Here is a 19,709-nt window from a genome sequence, read left to right as displayed (position 1 = left end):
TGAGTGTGTGGACAGGTGTCTTTTATACAGAGTACGAGTTCAAACAGGTGCAGTTAATACAGGTAATGAGTGGAGAACAGGAGGGCTTCTTAAAGAAAAACTAACAGGTCTTGTGAGAGCCGGAATTCTTACTGGTTGGTAGGTGATCAAATACTTATGTCATGCAATAAAATGCAAATTAATTACTTAAAAATCATACAATGTGATTTTCTGGATTTTTGTTTTTGATTCCGTCTCTCACAGTTGAAGTGTACCTATGATAAAAATGACAGACCTCTACATGCTTTGTAAGTAGGAAAACCTGCAAAATCGGCAGTGTATCAAATACTTGTTCTCCCCACTGTATATATGATTCTCAATCAGGGACAACGATTGACAGCTGCCTCTGATTGAGAACCATATTAGGCTGAACACAGAAACAGACAAACTAGACACACAACATAGAATGCCCACCCAGCTCACGTCCTGACCAACACTAAAACAAGCACAACACATAAGAACTCTGGTCAGGACGTTACAGTACCCCCTCCTGAGGTGCGGACTCCGAACGCACCCCTAAAACTCAAGAGGAGGTCTGGGTGGGCATCTGTCCGCGGTGGCGGCTCCGGCGCAGGACGAGGACACCACTCCACCATTGTCTTTGTACCCCTCCTTAGCGTCCTTTGAGTGGCGACCCTCGCCCCGACCCTGGTCTAGGAACCTTCAAAGGGCCCCCTAGATAGAGGAGAAGCTCAGGACGAGAGGTAGCTCAGGACAGAGAGGTAGCTCAGGACAGAGAGGTAGCTCAGGACAGAGAGGTAGCTCAGACAGAGAGTAGCTCAGGACAGAAGAGGTAGCTCAGGACAGACAGGGCAGCTCAGGACAGAGGGGCAGCTCAGGACAGAGGCAGCTCAGGACAGAGGGGCAGCTCATGACTGGAGGCAGCTCATGACTGGAGGGCAGCTCATGACTGGAGGGCAGCTCATGACTGGAGGGCAGCTCATGACTGGCGGGCAGCTCATGACTGGCGGGCAGCTCATGACTGGCAGGCAGCTCTGGCAGCTCCTGACCGGCGGGCGGCTTGGCAGCTCCTGACCGGCGGCGGCTCTGGCAGCTCCTGACCGGCGGGCGGCTCTGGCAGCTCCTGACCGGCGGGCGGCTCTGGCAGCTCCTGACCGGCGGGCGGGCTCTGGCAGCTCTGACCCGGCGGGCGCTCTGCAGCTCCTGACCGCGGGCGGCTCTGGCAGCTCTTGACCGGCGGGCGGCTCTGGCAGCTCCTGACTGGCTGGCGGCTCTGGCAGCTCTGACTGGCTGGCGGCTCTGGCAGCTCCTGACTGACGGACGGCTCTAGCGGCTCGGGACAGACGGGCGGCTCTGATGGCTCGGGACAGACGGGCAGCGCATGCGGCGTTGAGGAGACGAGCAGTGCAGGCGGCGTTGAGCAGACGAGCAGTGCAGGCGGCGTTGGGCAGACGGCCGACTCTGACCTGCTGAGGCGCACAGTAGGCCTGGTGCGTGGTGCCGGAACTGGTGGTACCGGACTGGAGACCCGCACCTCAGGCAAGTGCGGGGAGCAGGACCAGGGCTCTGGAGATGCACTGGAAGCCTGGTGCGTGGTGTAGGCACTGGTGGTACTGGGCTGGGGCGGGAAGGTGGCGCCGGATATACCGGACCGTGAAGGAGTACATGAGCTCGTGAACACCGAGCTGCCCAACCTTACCAGGTTGAGTGTTCCCCGTAGCCCTGCCAGGGCGGCGAGGTGGAATAGCCCGCACTGGGCTATGCTGGCGAACCGGGACACCCTACGTAAGGCTGGTGCCATGTACACCGGCCCGAGGAGACGTACTGGAGGCCAGATAGTTGAGCCGGCTTCATGGCACTTGGCTCAATGCTCAATCTAGCCCGGCCAGTGCGGGGAGGTGGAATAACCCGCACCGGGCTATGCACACGTACAGGAGACACCGTGCACTCTCCGCATAACACGGTGTCTGCCCGTACTCCCGCTCTCCACGGTAAGCATGGGAAGTGGGCGCAGGTTTCCTACCTGCCTTCGCCACACTACCCTTTAGACCCCCCCAAGAAATGTTTGGGGTTTCTTCACGGGCTTCCAGCCACGCTTCCGTGCTGCCTCCTCATACCACCGCTCCTGGCTTTAGCTGCCTCCATCTCTTCCCGAGAGCGGCGATATTCTCCAATGTGAGCCCAGTGTCCTTTCCCTCCAAAATTTCCTCCATGTCCAGGAGTCCTGTGTAGCTGGCTGCTGCTGCTGCTGTCGCTGCCCGTAGCCACGCTGCTTGGTCCGAGTTAGGTGGGTGGTTCTTTAACGGCAGTCTAAGTCGTCCTCCTCATCGGACGAGTAGAGGCGAGAAGGATGTGTGCAGCGTGGTAAGTTCCATAATTTAATGACATGAAAACTAGACAAGAATAAAAAACAACAAACGAACTAACCGTCACAGTCCCGTGTGGCACAAACACTGACACAGGAGACAACCACCCACAAATCCCCAACACAAACAAGCCACCTATATATGATTCTCAATCACGGACAACGATTGACAGCTGCCTCTGATGAGAACCATATTAGGCTGAACACAGAAACAGACAAACTAGACACACAACATAGAATGCCCCCCCAGCTCACGTCCTGACCAGACTAAAACAAGCACAACACATAAGAACTCTGGTCAGGACGTTACATAGACAAGACAAAAACCCCTAGACAATACAAAACTAAACAAACCACCCTTGTCACACCCTGACCTAACCAAAAAATAAAGAAAACAAATATAACTAAAGTCAGGGCGTGACACCTGTATATAGTCCTCGTTATTGTTATGTACATTTCTTGCGTAACTTTTTTATTTGATTTTTTTTCTTCTCTACTTTAGTTTATTTAGTAATATTTTATAACTCTTTCTTGAACTGCATTGTTGGTTAAGGGCTTGTAAGAAGCATTTTCACGGTAGGGTCTACACCTGTTGTATTCGGAGCATGTGACAAATAAAATTTGTATTTGCTTGATCTGATCTAAGGAGTGCATTGTGTGTTTCTTCCTCTTAACTATTCATGTATTTATTTTGCAGAGAAAGTGTCAAAATGATCTCTTCTTTGGGTGCTACTTTTCCAAAGGAAAACAAGATCTGAACAGAGGATACAGAGCAATACACGGATTAATATTGCTTTTGTCAAAGTGTTTAGTCTTTTGATATAATTGGAATGGTGTCCTATAGCAAGCATACAAATAAGGAAGTGATGTGGTAAAGTAGATCTAAAGGGAGAGGATGGGGGGTGGTGGGTGGGGTGCTGTCTTGGGGTGGTTTGTGAATATCTCTAAAGGGCTTTAATCCTGAGCCAAGATCCAGATATAATCAGCTCGTAGCATTGATTTTTCATTGAAACAAAGTAACTTCTTCCACATAAAGCAATTGCAAAACCCAGTGGACCCGTTTCTGTGACAAATATGCCAGGCCCTTGTTTTTGTTGCCAGGGAAAATATTAAGCAATGTAGAGTATAACTGGTGCATAACATTAGTGCCACTGTAAAGCAACAATCCTCTAGTGTCGTTTATCTCGTTCAATTTAGAATCTAGTTCAATACGCATCTAATCACAGTTGCTCTGAGGAGTGCATTACAACAGATAATCAGAAAAAWAATATATATATATTTTCCCAATAAAGTGCTTCATTTCTAATTATTTTTATGTGGTGTCCCAGCTCAAATAGCCCAAGTATATTTTAATTCTCTAGATCAGTCTATGCGTAGCTGATAAGAACATTCATTTCCTCCACTCTTCCATGACTAAGTCCACGACTCTACAAGCTAAATCAGGTAGCGATAAGATGTTAGCTTACGGAGAGGGTTTACACTGGGGATTTGTGTGTTTACTCAGAATGCAATGCAAGTGAGTACACACCCTGGTCTCCYTTTGCAGCGGATCCATTTCCAACAGGGTCACTACGTACATATACATTAAGACCGCTGTCCATTAGGCCTTCCCATCTGACATCTCTTTCAGACTAACAGACTCTCTGAGTTGCTTTCAGAATTCACTTCAATTCCCAGAGTCCACTTGTCGCTGGAAGTAATGGATTARTAACGCAGACGCGGCAGAATGTTATCTTTACTGTATTATACTGTATATCTTTTGACATGTTGGTGTCTTTAAAAWATTTTTTTTTACATTATGTTCTTTGGAACTGGCTTCAGTGAAATGACTGAAATTACATCATTTTGTGTCAACACAGACAGTTTTGATGAGAAATGATACACAAATGTTAAGTTATTAATTTATACTGAATACAAACATTATTCACCTCTGTTTAGCTATCATCCCTTCAACACACCACTGTAGTCTATGAGTCAACACCAGTCAACCACTCTGTCCTATCAGGAATATGGCTCACTTCCTTATTTCCCAAATGTCACCCTTGCTCAAACATTGATTGCCTCTGGCATCAATATTACAATCAACCAGTACCCGGAACACTTAATTAACCAAATTTGGACCTGAKACTTGACAACCTAGTGTACCTTGTAAAGGATTTCAAAGTGTTCTGAGACGTATGAGACATTGCATTCATGATTATAAAGGTGTAATGTTTAATTATGTTTAATTTAATGGTACATTTAATTAGACCTTTTGAAATCCWGTGCTTTTACATTACAACAATAAAGTACCAAGGTGTTCCTGAAATATTTAAAATATATCCTTTGTAGGTACAGTAGGTAATACTTTTATGGTGAGTTTAAAGGGAGATGTGATGAACATATGGAATCAGAGTACTTAGCACTATACAGACTCAAATTGAAGGGTGTTTGTGTCAACTTTCCTTGCATCTAATTGACTATACCTGTCAGTTAAATGCAACAGCATAACTCATTCTAAAAGTCTAAGATATCAGCTTCCATTAATTTTCTCTCCGAGTTTTAAAGATGATGCAGGTCAATGGTGATCAAACCATTTAACTGATTTCGTAATACTCACCAGACAGCAAAACAGATCTGTTATATATATTCTGTACTTTTTATGGCTGAATACTTTTTGGTCATTTATTWAAAAGTATTATTAATAAGCCCATGATATTTAAATGAGAGAGTAGCAAAGAGTGGAGGGTGGTTCAGACTGTGAGGTTGTACAGTCATGCTATATTGCAGAAAAATATGTTTGACCAGATGTCAGGAATTTGATCGATTTGAGTATTTAGAAATGCCATTGAGCCTGCACGAAAATCAACACAATCTTGTTTTAACCAACACTGCCCTGTGCAAGAGGTACTGTGTTTGACATGACTGATCCATTTATTTTTTAATGCTGTTTTATCTCGCAGTAGAAAGTTAAATGTTTGTTAATGTGGGAGGAAATTATGGAAGATKATCTTCCATAAGGATAAATCTGGGAGATAATTCTGTCAGAAAGGCACTTAAAAAAATCTAAACAACTGCAGGATATCTTTCTTTATCTTCATGGGGAACATCTTAAACGTTTCAGACATCAATTGTCCTTTTTATTTTTGGATAATGTTATAGAAAATTGTAAGAAGTGGTTATGCTTGGCAGGCTATCAAGTAATACTACACAATCAATGTTTATAAGTAGCCTTCAGGCTTGGAAAAATTATAATTTAAAAATAAAATGGCAAAAAAAAATGTGCTCCTTTTTGTGGGCCGAGGCCTTCCCAGAAACGTTCCAAAACATCTGTCTTTTGAGTATAGAATAAGTCATAAACWCATAATTAATCATGAAGGTTATGACAATAAGTCAATAATTAAGCATGGCACACTGTAGATGTCATATTTCGGGCTATTATTTACATTAATGTAGAGGGGCCACCCAGCAGACAGAGAAAGAAATGCACTTAGACTACGGATCCCACACTGCTTATATTTCTATGTTGGCCTGGTATGGTTCCKAATCAGAGGCAGCTGTTTATCGTTGTCTCTGATTGGGGATCATATTTAGGCAGCCATTTCCCCTTTGTGCTTTGTGGGATCTTGTTTTTGTGTAGTGCCTGTTAACACTGCAATTTCTTCACGMTTAGTTTGTTTTCTGTATTTGTTTTGGTGAATTTCTTTGATTAAAACTCTACGCACGCTGTGCCTTGGTCCAATKATTCTAATGATCGTGACACTCCAGCTGCGTACCTCCTCTAGCACCAGGGTCAGCTCATTCTCAAATGCTGTTTTTTGCCATCATTGTAAGCCTGCCACACACACACTATACGATACATTTATTAAACATAAGAATGAGTATGAGTTTTTGTCACAACTCTGCTCGTGGGAAGTGACAAAGAGCTCTTATAAGACCAGGGTACATATAATAATAATCAATACCTTTGCTCTTTATTTAGCCATCTTACATATAAAACCTTATTTGTTCATCAYAAATTGTGATATATATATATTTTTGAAGTSCTCAACAATAGTATGGGGCTTGCCTGTCCTAGCCACTCAGTAGCTCACCATATAAGAGGGTTCTAGCCCCTTCTTATTAATGGTATCTGTTGCTTTTATACYTCTTACTACTCTAAAATTGTCTTTATTCTCACTCAAAAACTCCCGTGGCTTATTTTTCAAAATGTCATGTTTCGTTTCTAAATGTCTGCGCAAGAGTAAAGGTTTCCCGTGAGAGAGTAACGCTTAATGTGATTGGATGTTAATTATTTGACTAGGCTACCTGTATTTGACATTGTGTTGTTATTTCGCTGAACACTAGATGGTTTCATTTTATTCTTAGCAGTGAAACGAGGCTACTCAGGCAAGAAAAAAACTTCACCTAAATGTTTAGCCCCGTTGGAAAATATAAATGTACTGTTTAAAAAAAAAAAATGTGAATCACGTTTTTATTTGGCGTATCCCCGACGGCATTGCGCGTACCTCTAGGGGTATGCGTACCCCAGTTTGGTAATACCTGACGTACACTAAGACATTGTTGGCAGAATAGATGGATGCAGTTCAATGCATGATTACTATAATTCACCAATACATTTCTTGGTAGTCCAAAAAATATTGCTATCAGGTTATAAATCACAGCTGACCTGGTACATTGTTTGCTGCCTCCATTCGGGATGCACTGTTTCAGTTTCAATGACTCAATATTCTGGACAAAAACAGATGAATGTAACTAAGACTGGGAATGTTGATACAATCAAATTAGCAAGGGCAATGATCACAAGTCAGTCATAACGTGGCTAATAGGCTAGCGTATCTATTTTTGTAGCAAGCTAACAACACAGAGCCTAACATTAGCTAGATGGCTAGCTGKTAGGAAGATGTCATGCCATGCCATTGGAGGAGTGGGTGAGTTTTTCCACTCAGTGGCTATACACAGCTAGAGATGCAGGTGTCATTTGGTTAGCTAGCAAGAACTTGAAAGACTGTTATCCAGTTAGCATATCTCTTGCATTTGCAAATTTACTCTGGCTATCTACTCCGATGTCAGAGCATCCTCGTCTAAGTGTGCCAGAGCGCAGAACAACTGATGAATTTACGAACGTGCAACACCCGCTGAATATGACCAGTGTCAGTAAACCAATAAAAAAAATAGTTATAGTATAGTTAGTTAGTCAGTTAGTTAGTCAAGAATGCTCTAGACAGCATGTAAACAGCCTAACCAGCTATGCTACGGTGAGAAAACAATATTCAGAGTGATGTGTTCCATTTGTGTATGGAAGTAGCTAGCTACCAAGCTAGCCAACTTTAGCCAGTTAGCTTGGGTGTGTCGTGACGTGACAATCATTCATCTGATGACTGTTATTTATTTTATCAGCTAACTATGTTTAATTGATACTCGATTAAATTAATCATGTAACAATTAACTCATTAGGAATTTGGGGCACTACGGGAAAAGTTGTTTTTTAATGAGTTTCCATCTCCCGAATTAAACTCAAGAATATATAGATATCATAACAGTCACCCTCATATCAGTCTCATTCTGAATGTCGTAGACTTTGTAAATCTGCACAAACCCGGGTCTCACTGATCATTCCGTACCACACATATTGATTTGATTATTTATTTACTAAATAAATTATTCACTAAATGATAACATAGGATACACACACGGTATAGGTTATTGATTGGAAAATAATACGACAACAGCAAGTCCCTAGCGGACTAACACAATATGACACTTGTTACGCAAGATGGAGATTTAAAAAGAGAGCGAGAGAGAGAGAGAGAGCGAGAGAGAAAGAGAAGCAACACTTYGATACATTTGTAAACTACGCTTAGTTTAGCCCTAATACCTTGCCCCAAACTGCTGTTCCTTTGGGTAAGAAGTAATGTAACGATGTACTTACGTGTTGAAGGTCTTCCTCGTGTATCTCTGTTGGGCCCTCTTCAGATGGCCTTGTCTTTCGTTCTCAGGTGTAAGTCTCTGATTGTCCAAAAGAGGTCACAATGTCCTTCTTAGTTGTCTGTTTACTTGCACTCGTTCTGAAAGAGTGGTCTCCTGAGGACGGCTAATCAGCCGTGTCGTTGATCCCAGAGTGGTCATGAAAGCAGTGTAGGACACGATGATTTAAAGAGAATAACTGGAGGTTCTTWTGTCTTCTTCAACCTCGTGTTGCGTTCCGGGGWCGTGGACTATTGTAGACCTTGCTGCAGCTGTGGTCCATTTTAGTCTGATATGTTAATTCATAACCCAAATGCTTTATACCCTCGGGTAAAAAGGGGGTGTTTACGTCATTGGTTACACGCTCTCTGGGCTCCCTGGGGTGTGGCTGGTTACGAGGCAAGGTATCACAATTTACTATGATCTCGTTAGAGAACTAAAATCACAATCTTATCATCACAAAAACATCCTCTTTATCCTGGATATTTTCTACACAACGTAAAGTATGTAAATATGATATACACATTGTAAAAGCTTTTCAAGTTACAATGTTTCCGTTATAACGTCTTTATACATTTTCATATAATTACATTTGCCATATTCCATCTCCATTCAGATGTTGAAATATATTGTCCCAGTGTCCATTGTTTGATGTTGTAATTTTTGGCGGCAAACTCTTCATAAGACACAAAGACATTTCAATCACCCAAACTAGAAACCAAAAGGAGTCGGTCTGCTGCATTACAATTTACGATTGACCCTGCGGGTGAGAGGGCTCTATTGGACATTGATCCACAGTAACCTGATCCTTGGATTCTCACAGGAGAGTCATGGCAGTTGCTTGTTTGGGACAAGCATGCATTGGCAGTCAAGATGCAGAAGGACGAGGAAGCTACAATTCCCCATCATTTATCTGTGCAATTTTGATGGCCAACTAGCTCAAAAAGTTTGAGAGGGTTTATCTAATGTTCCTTCATTAGATTMTAGCTCATCTTGCTCTGGCTAACATTAGTTGTTGATCTTTTTGTTGATGTGCATAACTGAGGGAGAGAYAGCCTACCTTTTCATGGTTGTTTGATTAATAGGACTGTAAAGTTCCAAAATGTAAGAGGACTCCCATGGTGTTTACATATTTGCAGAAATTCATTTGTGTATTTTTTGGCTTTTGGCGAATGCGTTCTAATGATCTAAAGTCGTGCTGTTGCAACTTCCTGTAAACACAGTGTAGTTCAAAGTGAATGATGGCAGGCCCGTGTGGCAAATGGCTTGTTTGTATAAAGGCATACTGTAGCTCTGATTGGCTATAGCGCACATGTCTGTGTAGACTCCGGTCCTGGACAAGACAGACGTTTTTAGAGAGCATAGAGAGAGTAGAGTGTTACTTTATTAATCCCAATTTGGGAAATAGTTTTATCACAGCATGCATCATCAATGGAGTGTTGGGCCAGTAACCAAAAGGTTCCTGATCGAATCCTCAAGCTGACAAGGTAAAAATCTGTCGTTCTGCCCCTGAGCAAGGCAGTTAACCCACTGTTCCCCAGGCGCCCAAGACGTGGATGTRGATTAAGGCAGCTCCCCGCACCTCTCTGATTCAGAGGGATTGGGTTAAATGAGGAAGACACATTTCAGTTGAAGGCATTCAGATGCACAACTGACTAGGTATCCCATTTTCCCTTTCCCAATGACTTACAACGACAGAACACGCAACAATGACCAACACGTGATATATATTTAAAAAACAGTTTTACTTACTACAGCGTCTATTAATTGTCCAAATGCACAGCCGCTATAGAATTTTCTAAAAAGTCCCAAACATTCTAATAACTTYTGAAAACGTGAACATTTCCATATCTAAGTGGTCACTTGTCAGATTTMTTTWTATTTTTTTAAATGTCATATTCTTCCTGGGCAGATTTGAACAGATTTGAATAAGATTTCATGTTGCTAAAATGCAGTCAGTTCCCATTGAAATGCAACAATGTTTCACACATACGTTTTTTTCAAAGAGATGGCTAACAACAGCAAGCGCACCGAAATAAAAAACACAATTCCACTCATCAGATGATGATCGGTTGAAGCCTAACTTCTATTAGAAAGTTATTATTGAAAAGGGAGAAGCTAACGAGTTAGCAACAACATCCTCTTTGATAACACCTGCTCCAGCTGCTGCAAACTAGCCGACAACAAAAGCTAGCTAGCTAGACCGTGGGGAAACTACTGCTCGCTATTGCCTAGTGACCTGTTGGCCTTCAAGAAGGCAGTTTCCATACATTTTTGTAAATACGGTCCCACCCATTAAGTCAAAATGTGATTTGTTGATTCCACTGTCACTCCACAGTTTTGCCCCAATACAGTTGAATGGCAGATGCCTTTAATCTAGCTTCTGATGGCTTAGCCAATGTCTGACTTAGCTAGCTAGATGTATCTCCCCAGAGAACAGCAAAGAAAAATCCTGATTGGWTCTATTTTTCTRTTCAGTGTTAACCTTTTCCTTTCCAACATAAACTGAAAAGATTAAATCAGAACATCATTGAATAATATKATTATCATTATTATTATATTATTATAATCATTATTTTATAAATCTGGTCTTGGTCTTGACTCGGTCTCGTACCCCTTGTCCCCTCCCGGTCTCGGTCTTGACTCGGTTTCACCCCCCGCAATGCGCGTTGACACGGTCGCCAGGTGTACGGTATTTCCTCCGACATATTGGTGCAGCTGTCTTCCGGGTTAAGCGGGCGTTGTGTCAAGAAGCAGTGCGGCTTGACTGGGTTGTGTTTCGGACGACGCACGGCTCTCGACCTTCGCCTCTCCCAAGGCCGTACGGGAGTTGCAGTGATGGGACAAGACTGTATCTACCAATTGGATACCACGAAATTGGGTAGAAAAAGGGGTAAAACATTTTTAAACTTCAGTCAGTGTAGATAAAGGGGAGGAGACAGGTTAAATAAGAWTTTTTAAGCCTTGAGACAATTGAGACATGGATTGTGTATGTGTGTCATTCAGAGGGTGAATAGGCAAGACAAAAGTTTGAAGTGCCTTTGAATGGGTTATGGTAGTTGGTGCTAGGCGCACTGGTTTGTGTCGTGTCAAGAACTGCAATGCTCCTGGGGTTTTCATGCTCAGTTTCCTGTGTGTATCAAGAATGGTCCACCACCCAAAGGACATCCACTCAAACTTGACACAACTGTGGGAAGCATTGAAGTCAACATGGGCCAGCAAAATCGCCCTCTCCTACGACAGTGACTCTAGCCCTTACTATTTGGTCATTTGATTTCTAATTCACATCTCAAGTTAAAAGTTGGAGCCATTTGAATGACTCTGCAGAAAATAGTTGGTCCATTCAGTCACAGTTTCAAGGAAGCGTCCCTCTCTTTTTAATGCAAAATGCTACTTCCATCTATACCAGCTACTTTCTATTTMTATTTTATTTTTTAAATGTCAGTCTAAAATGTGGACAACGTGTTAGAGCTGTGCTCCCAGAGCGGAGCCAYGTGTTCTTTACACCTGCTGAATGTGAAATGTCCATGGTCCCAGATGACCCTTGAAGGTTTTTACCCCTACTGATCTGTCATGGCCTCTATGGATAGGTGAGCCCATGAGGGTCACTGTTGACTGAGCCAGGGAGTAGGACATTTAACATCATTGTGTATTTCCACTATGAGCAGAACATCAGTCTATGAGTTCAGAACTAGAGTGCTTTCATTTCTGCAATTTCGGCATGGCATTTTCTGACATATACTTGAATATTATTATATATTATTGCAGCTTGGAGTGAGACAATTTGAACATAGCTACTGTATTATTGGTTATGGTATCAAATAAAAAATCCACAAAAAAGTTTAGAGAAATATAGAAATGTTGATACAGAAATGAAATGCTTTTTTCTGATGTTACAAATCCTTTCGACTTGTAGAGTTCCCTAAAGCAGCTCCCTTAGGCTGGTGGCCCAGATAGAAGGATGAGCAAAATCAGTGTAAAGGTGTGAGCAGCTTTTCAGCAACAACTTAAAACATTAACTCCAAGAGGCAGCTTGAATTTTATTGGATATGTAAGGCACTCTGTCTTGGAGTTTGTCCTTGAGAGTCGATATAAGGATCTGTCATTAAAACCACAAACACTCGGCGCTGATTGATCTGAATACCAKTGTCGATTCTTCCCCATACTGTAAATACCAATACATTCACATAATGTGGAGTAATGTGTTTCTAAATTGTAGATAAAAGCTCCAAGGCTTGTGAGTGTTAAATATTCACACGCATCTTCAAGGTGTTTAACAGTATCTGTGTGCTTTTATCATTCAAATGAKTTCTGTTTCATAGCTTGGCCATTAATGGGATTAGCTCACCTCACACTATTGGCCTTCCAATATGTCCAAGCCATCATTTTATTTCACAGGCGATAGTCTATCATCCTTTGAATGCTCTGCAGCACTTGATTATTGCCTCTCAGGCTTTTTTCAATATGAAATATCATTATGGCTCTAAACGAGGCTGTTGCAATATAAATACCCATGAGGTATAGAATTCCTTATAAGGTACATAACAAAAATAAGAATATCAGCAAGATGCAGCAGTAAACATCCTCCTCAAGGAAATAGTAAACAGGCCTATATTCCTCTTTAATGTAATGGGAAATTCGCTTACAGGATCCTGTTGACAATGATCCCCTGTAAAACATTTTTTTTTTGCGGGACTGAAATAATGGTAAATGGGGCAAATAATGCTGAGTGCTTGACTCTGGTTCTGTGGGATCTGAAACCAACGTAAATTACAGTATGTGTGGTTGTGTATCTAAGCTTAAGTGATGTAGCATGTCGCTTTTTATGCCTCCAACATTCACAGATTTACACACACCACACACCAATACATGCACATGCATAAGCTGCGACCAACTGCAATACAACATTATCATTTTTTTGAAGGCTTAACCTTTTGTCAGTTTGTTATAAGATTAACARGGATACCGCCGTATAATTCTCTTGGCATTTAAAACAATGGGTTCCATGTTTCCTCTCCTGCTTGGTTCTATTCTCTCTGATGTTGCTGTTTGTTCCTTCTACACTCAACAAAAATATACACACAACATGCAACAATTTCAAAGACTTAACTGAGTTACAGTTCAAATAAGGAAATCAGTCAATTTAAATAAATTCATTAGGCCCTAATCTATGGGTTTCACATGACCTGCAAATCAGATATGCATCTTTTGGTCACAGATACCTTAAATAAAAAGGTAGGAGCATGGATCAGAAAACCAGTCAGTATCTGGTGTGACCACCATTTGCCTCATGCAGCACCATCTCCATCGCATAGAGTTGATCAGGCTGTTGATTGTGGCCTGTGAATGTTGTCCCACTCCTCTTCAATGGCTGTGCGAAGTTGATGGATATTGMRGGGAACTGGAACACGCTGTCATGCGTGTTGATCCAGAGCGTCCCAAACCTGCTCAATGGGTGACATGTCTGGTATGCAGGCCATGGAAGAACTGGGACATTTTCAGCTTCCAGGAATTGTGTACAGATCCTTGCGACATGGGGCCGTGCATTATCATGCTGAAACATGAGGTGATGGTGGTGGATAAATGGCACGACAATTTGCATCAGGATCTCGTCACGTTATCTCTTCCATCGATAAATGCAATTATGTTTGTTGTCCGTAGCTTATGCTTGCCCATACCATAACCCCACCGCCACCATGGGGCACTCTGTTCACAACGTTTACATCAGCAAACCGCTCGCCCACACGATGCCATACACATGGTCAGCGGTTGTGAGGCCGYTTGAACTTACTGCCAAATTCACTAAAATGATGTTGGAGGCGGCTTATGGTAGAGAAATGAACATTACATTCTCTGGCAACAGCTCTGGTGGACTATCCTACAGTCAGAATGCCAATTGCACGCGCCCTCAAAACTTGAGACATCTGTGGCATTGTGTTGTGTGACAAAACTGCACATTTTAGATTGGCCTTTTATTGWCCCCAGCACCAGGTGCACCTGTTTAATGGTCACGCTGTTTAATCAGCTTCTTCATATGCCACACCTGTCAGGTGGATGGATTGTTTTGGAAAAGGAGAAATGTATGTAACAAYTTTGCGCACAATGAATTTCTGTGATCTTTTATTTCAGCTCATGAAACATGGGACCAACATTTTACATGTTGCGTTTATATTTATGTTTTGTGTATTTTGTCTCAGAGAATATTTCCAGCAAATAATATTCAGATATTGAAGTTTTTAAGTTGATTTTAAAACGTCTTTATGCTGCACTGTGCAAGAAAGGTAAAGAAATCCCTTGACAAGAGACTCAAAGGAATGATTCAAAGTGGCACATGGATTTAAATCCATCCAACCAAGCAAGGTTTGCCAACTTTAGTGCTTTGAAGACGGCATTTTATTGGTTGAAGTTAGTATTATGGGGAGCAATATCTTTAACAAACAGGAGAGGGGTTGTTCATGGGCACTTTCTCTGTACTATCTAGTACAGATTGATTCACACCTAGGTGTAACAGATAACAGGTGGGGCTCCTGTGCATTTTCCCAAGTAATCTTTTCAAAGATCATTTGAGAAAAATGACTATTTTTACATTGGTCTAATATGAGAGATGCCACTTTTTAGATTATTGTTGTGGCTCAACTTGGACTGTATTTTAAATTTACGTGTGTGTCCCCGTAGAGCCTTAAGACTAAAAGGCTGAGTAAAATAGCATATTTGTATGCTACTGTGGACCTCTAAAATATATTTTTAATTGCAACAACATAGTAACCCAATTATTTCATATAAAGCTTATTCCTGGCGTAAAGCACTATTCTGAATCTTCGAAGCTTTGGACTCTCAACCTACTTGATGGCCCAGGCTCCATTTGAAGTTTTCACTTTATGTTGGGAAATTAATTGATTTATATCTTTGGAGCAGTACCCTCATGGAGTCTGCTCACCGCTGCAGAATTTTGTCCTTGTCATTTATTTGAATCATTTATTTGAATCTTTCCAATAAAGGTCTAAAGAAATATACTTAATAAAATAAAAAAATATTAGTGGCAATGATTGAATTACAATGGGATCACAAAGATGAAATATTGTTTTTCATCCTCTTAATTTGCCATGATTTCAGAGCACGGCAGATAAGTCCAACTGCTTAACATAGATACTAATAATGTTCCAACACATGAAATGATGGTCCAAAAGACGTAATAATGGTTCCAAAACACGTAATATGGTTCCAAAACACGTAATAATGGTTCCAAAACACGTAATGTGGTTCCAAAACACAGCTTTTGTCTTGTCAGAACAGGTTTGTGTTCTCAATTAGCTTCAACAATAGTAAACCAATTAGCAAACATAGCTATTTCTGATTCCTAAGAACATCCGGGAGGGAAATACGCTGCAAGGTTATAAATCCATCTCACAGACACTGCTGTACCAATCAAGACTCTGCAGGCAAATAGATTACAATTACTCAAGTGTAATGGCCCATAAATCACAAACTAAGGGCTGTTGGGAAAACCTGCAGGTTGCATAGTTGGATGACATCATATCTCAATTTCAACTGCAATAAAATGAAAATGACAAACACAATGCTTCCAAAATAACTTTAGTTAACATCAATACTATCAACACTCTAGGGGTTCATTAACGCCCTCCATCATAACAATGGTTGTGACACTTTCATCAATGAAATCATAGCCTGTATCAGAATTCTCTAAAATCCAAGACAAAATCTGCAGTCAATTTCGATTTAGACTCCAATGGTTACATGGAATATCGATCTTTGTCAGCTTAAATGGAATCCATTCAGGCAACCAGAAGAAACGGCCATATTAAAACTCCATCAACCTGATGGATAGGCTATTAATGTTCTGAGAGGGCAGCCACTAATGCATAATAAAAATAAGATTTGACGTTAGCCTAGAATGCAACACAGTTCTTCTTCTATYTGGAGAAATGAAGCAAATGTAAAGATAACACAATCTTGCTAATCTTATTCATGCTGTAACATACAGCAGCTGTAGATAATTCTGAGGCAGTGGTTAGGCTAGTACTTAAATTTGATTCAAAAACAGTATGTTAAGATATCAGGAAATAGTGTTCTGATACAACCAACATTAGATTAGCCTATCATGCTTCATTATTTCATTATCACTCACAGTAAGAACTATCTCACTCTACGCACAATAAAACATAAAGTACTTCAGACATTGTCACAACCAGCAACAATTAATGTTACCAAACGAGATTGATATTCCATTTAGGGAATTGAGTTTTGGTATCCACTCAAAACCCTGTAGCAATAACAAAACTCTGAATCCCTAGAGATGAAAATGTTCAGAAGGAGGAATAAAAAAACTTTTTTTTTAAAGAAAGCTTATCCTTACAAAGGTTTACGAGCAAAGTGCCATGCTCGTGCATCATTCATAGCCTAGGTCCCAGTGTCTCATGAGGGCTCATGAAGTTTGCTACCGTGTATGCCAGCCTGAGAGATGTTTTCTTACAAGGGGGGTGAGTTGAGACTCCAGTGATATTAGACTTCATGGAAAATATATGAGATGTTGTGGTTTGTGCTGTATACTGTGTGAAACAGACTATGTGGGCTTTGTAATGACCATAGTTTGATACAGTCAGCCGAAACTCACATGAAATGCCACAGCTATCAACCACAGGTTTAATCATGTAAACTGTAAACTGAAACATGTACTTAGCAGATGAACTCTCTACACAAGGCTTAAACAGTAACCAATTGACATGTCCTGAAGAGGTGCACGTTAAGTGCACACTACTTAGCAGTGTTCATCATACGAAATGCACCCCGCTCTCTGAAAGCATATTAATATGCTGATTTTGAGACACCGATTCATGAATTACTTGATAATACAATAATAACATAGTCATTTATATATTTTATTTTCAGGATCTGTGACCCATGGGGGAATCAAACYAATGACTCTGGTGCAGCAATCACAATCCACCGCCAACTTGGAAAACAATCCACCGCCAGCCATTGAAATAACTCAATATAGAATAGAAAAACAAGTCAATAGTTAGACAATTACCATTTTGTTAACACAAATATTTGTTTAACCCTTTTTGTTAACCCTCTCTTACATCAATTCAGCTAGGTTTTTAATTYGAGAAATAATCAATAATAATAGGTCTTACCTTCATAAATTGCTTTAAATCCTTGTGCACTCACAGCAAAATCTGTTGTGAACCAAAGGGCCATTATTGACCCTGTGCTCACAATAGGTGACGGCAACATGAAGCCAGATAACCTGCAAAGAGAGAAATGTTACATTACATTTAGTAATTGTTATCAAATAATTAAGTACTTTGCATTATTGTTAGTGGTCTCAGATTTGTACTGTGGTCATGTCGCAAATGTGAACCGTTTTCATAGYAAGACAGTTTTCATAAAATGAAACAAAATGCTTTACACTCAGCAGAAAAGGCAATGACATCAGGCACACAATAACAGGGAACAAGAACAGAAGGACCATAGCATTGCTAGACCGGTTCAAGGACCCTTTAGCAAAGACCCAGCCTTCACTGGGATCAAACACAAGCACATTCTGATGAGATCGTGTCACAGAAACAGTGTAGAAATAAATCCAACTGATTTTCCCTGGACGCTTACATCTCTAGTGTCCACATTCAATTATAGATAAAGCTTCCCAAAATGTGTATAGCTGCGTGTGGGGCACTCACAACTTTCTATTTCCTAGAGCCAGTACAGACGGGTCAGATTCTACTTAAAAAATGGCCGTCCTGTACTTGTTGTACCGACCCATTAATGCACATGCCAAGATAATTAGGCTGCCAAAAATAAGTAGAGTGAAAGTAGCTAATATTGCTAATTTAGRTAATGTAGCTAACTTCTAACAATCCAAAAAGTGTTACTGAACAGAGTACCAAGCAAATACATCATATTTTCTCGATAATAAGACATTGTTGATTTGTGACAATAAGATTTAGGTAAAACACCTAGTAACCTACTTCAATAGTATGGGGTCAAACAAGCTAYATTTACATTTGAATCATTTAGCAAATGCTCTTATCCAGAGCGATTTACAGGAGCGATTAGGATTAAGTGCCTTGCTCAACATATTTTTCACAGAGTCAGCTCGGGAATATGAACCAACCACCTGTTACTAGCCCAACACGCTTAACCACTAGGCTACCTGCCACCCTAGTTTGCCTATAATCTTCTTTCAACCCATCAAGCTAAGAGTTGTAAAGTCTGTAAAAAATAAGGTAGTACAGCCCTAATCCATCACGTCTATCCAAGAATCATTTCACAGAAGGAGGCTTTTAATCCTTTCTCAATGACAACCATTCTCAAGGCTGATGTGAATCATACTAGTCACTGAAATTAAACGCTTACCATAGATATTTCCTAGCTACCAATGGCATCCCTCTACTTCTAGTGTAACATGTTCCCAGAATGTTGTATGCAGTTCTTGTTTCCCTAAAGTGTATACTCTGTCATGCCTTTTTTTATATACACTACCGTTCAAAAGTTTGGGGTCACTTAGAAATGTCCTTGTTTTTGAAAGAAAAYCTATTTTTTTGTCCATTAAAATAACATCAAATTGATCAGAAATACAGTGTAGACATTGTTAATGTTGTAAATGACTATTGTAGCTGGAAACGGCTGATTTTTAGTGGAATATCTACATAGGCGTACAGAGAACCATTATCAACAACCATCACTCCTGTGTTCCAATGGCACGTTGTGTTAGCTAATCCAAGTTTATCATTTTAAAAGGCTAATTGATCATTAGTAAACCCTTTTGCAATTATGTTGGCACAGCTGAAAACTGTTGTGCTGATTAAGGAAGCAATAAAACTGGKCTCCTTTAGACTAGTTGTGTATCTGGAGCATTAGCATTTGTGAGTTRGATTACAGGCTCAAAATGGCAGCTTCATTAAATAGTACCCGCAAAACACCAGTCTCAACATCAACAAACAACCCCAAACTTTTGAACTGTAGTGTATATACTTTTTTTTACCGATTTTCTCTCCAATTGGTAGTTACAGTTTTGTCCCATCACTGCAACTCCCGTACGGACTCGGGAGAGGCGAAGGTCGAGAGCCATGCATCCTCCGAAACACAACACTGCCAAGTWGCKCTGATTCTTGACACACTGCTCGCTTAACCCAGAARCCAGACACACCGTCCAACTGGCAACCMTGCATGTGCCTGGCTCACCACAGAAGTCGCTAGAGCACGATGGGACAAGGACATCCCGGCCAGCAAACCCTCCCCTAACCCGGARGACGCTGGGCCAATTGTACGCCGCCTCATGGGTCTCCCGGGCGCAGCCGGCTGCGAGGCAGCCCAAGATCGAACCCCTATTAGTGATGCCTTGTAGTGCCTTAAACCTCTGCGCCACATGGAAGAT

At 41.2% G+C, this 19,709-nt stretch overlaps 1 protein-coding gene across 1 annotated transcript in view; it reads right to left on the bottom strand.

Moving 5' to 3' along the window:
* Positions 1 to 19,709, bottom strand: part of LOC111968271 (CUB and sushi domain-containing protein 1-like) — a 441,455-nt gene that overhangs the window by 246,271 nt on the left and 175,475 nt on the right. Inside the window, exon 3 of the mRNA XM_070444995.1 lies at positions 17,467 to 17,579. Within this exon, the coding sequence (XP_070301096.1) occupies positions 17,467 to 17,579 (113 nt within the window). The remainder of the gene's footprint in view (positions 1 to 17,466; positions 17,580 to 19,709) is intronic.

Source organism: Salvelinus sp. IW2-2015, linkage group LG8, assembly GCF_002910315.2.
Source record: "Salvelinus sp. IW2-2015 linkage group LG8, ASM291031v2, whole genome shotgun sequence".
NCBI lineage: Eukaryota > Metazoa > Chordata > Actinopteri > Salmoniformes > Salmonidae > Salvelinus > Salvelinus sp. IW2-2015.
The sequence above is the reverse complement of the archived record's forward strand: the minus strand, read 5'-3'. Positions and strand labels throughout refer to the sequence as shown.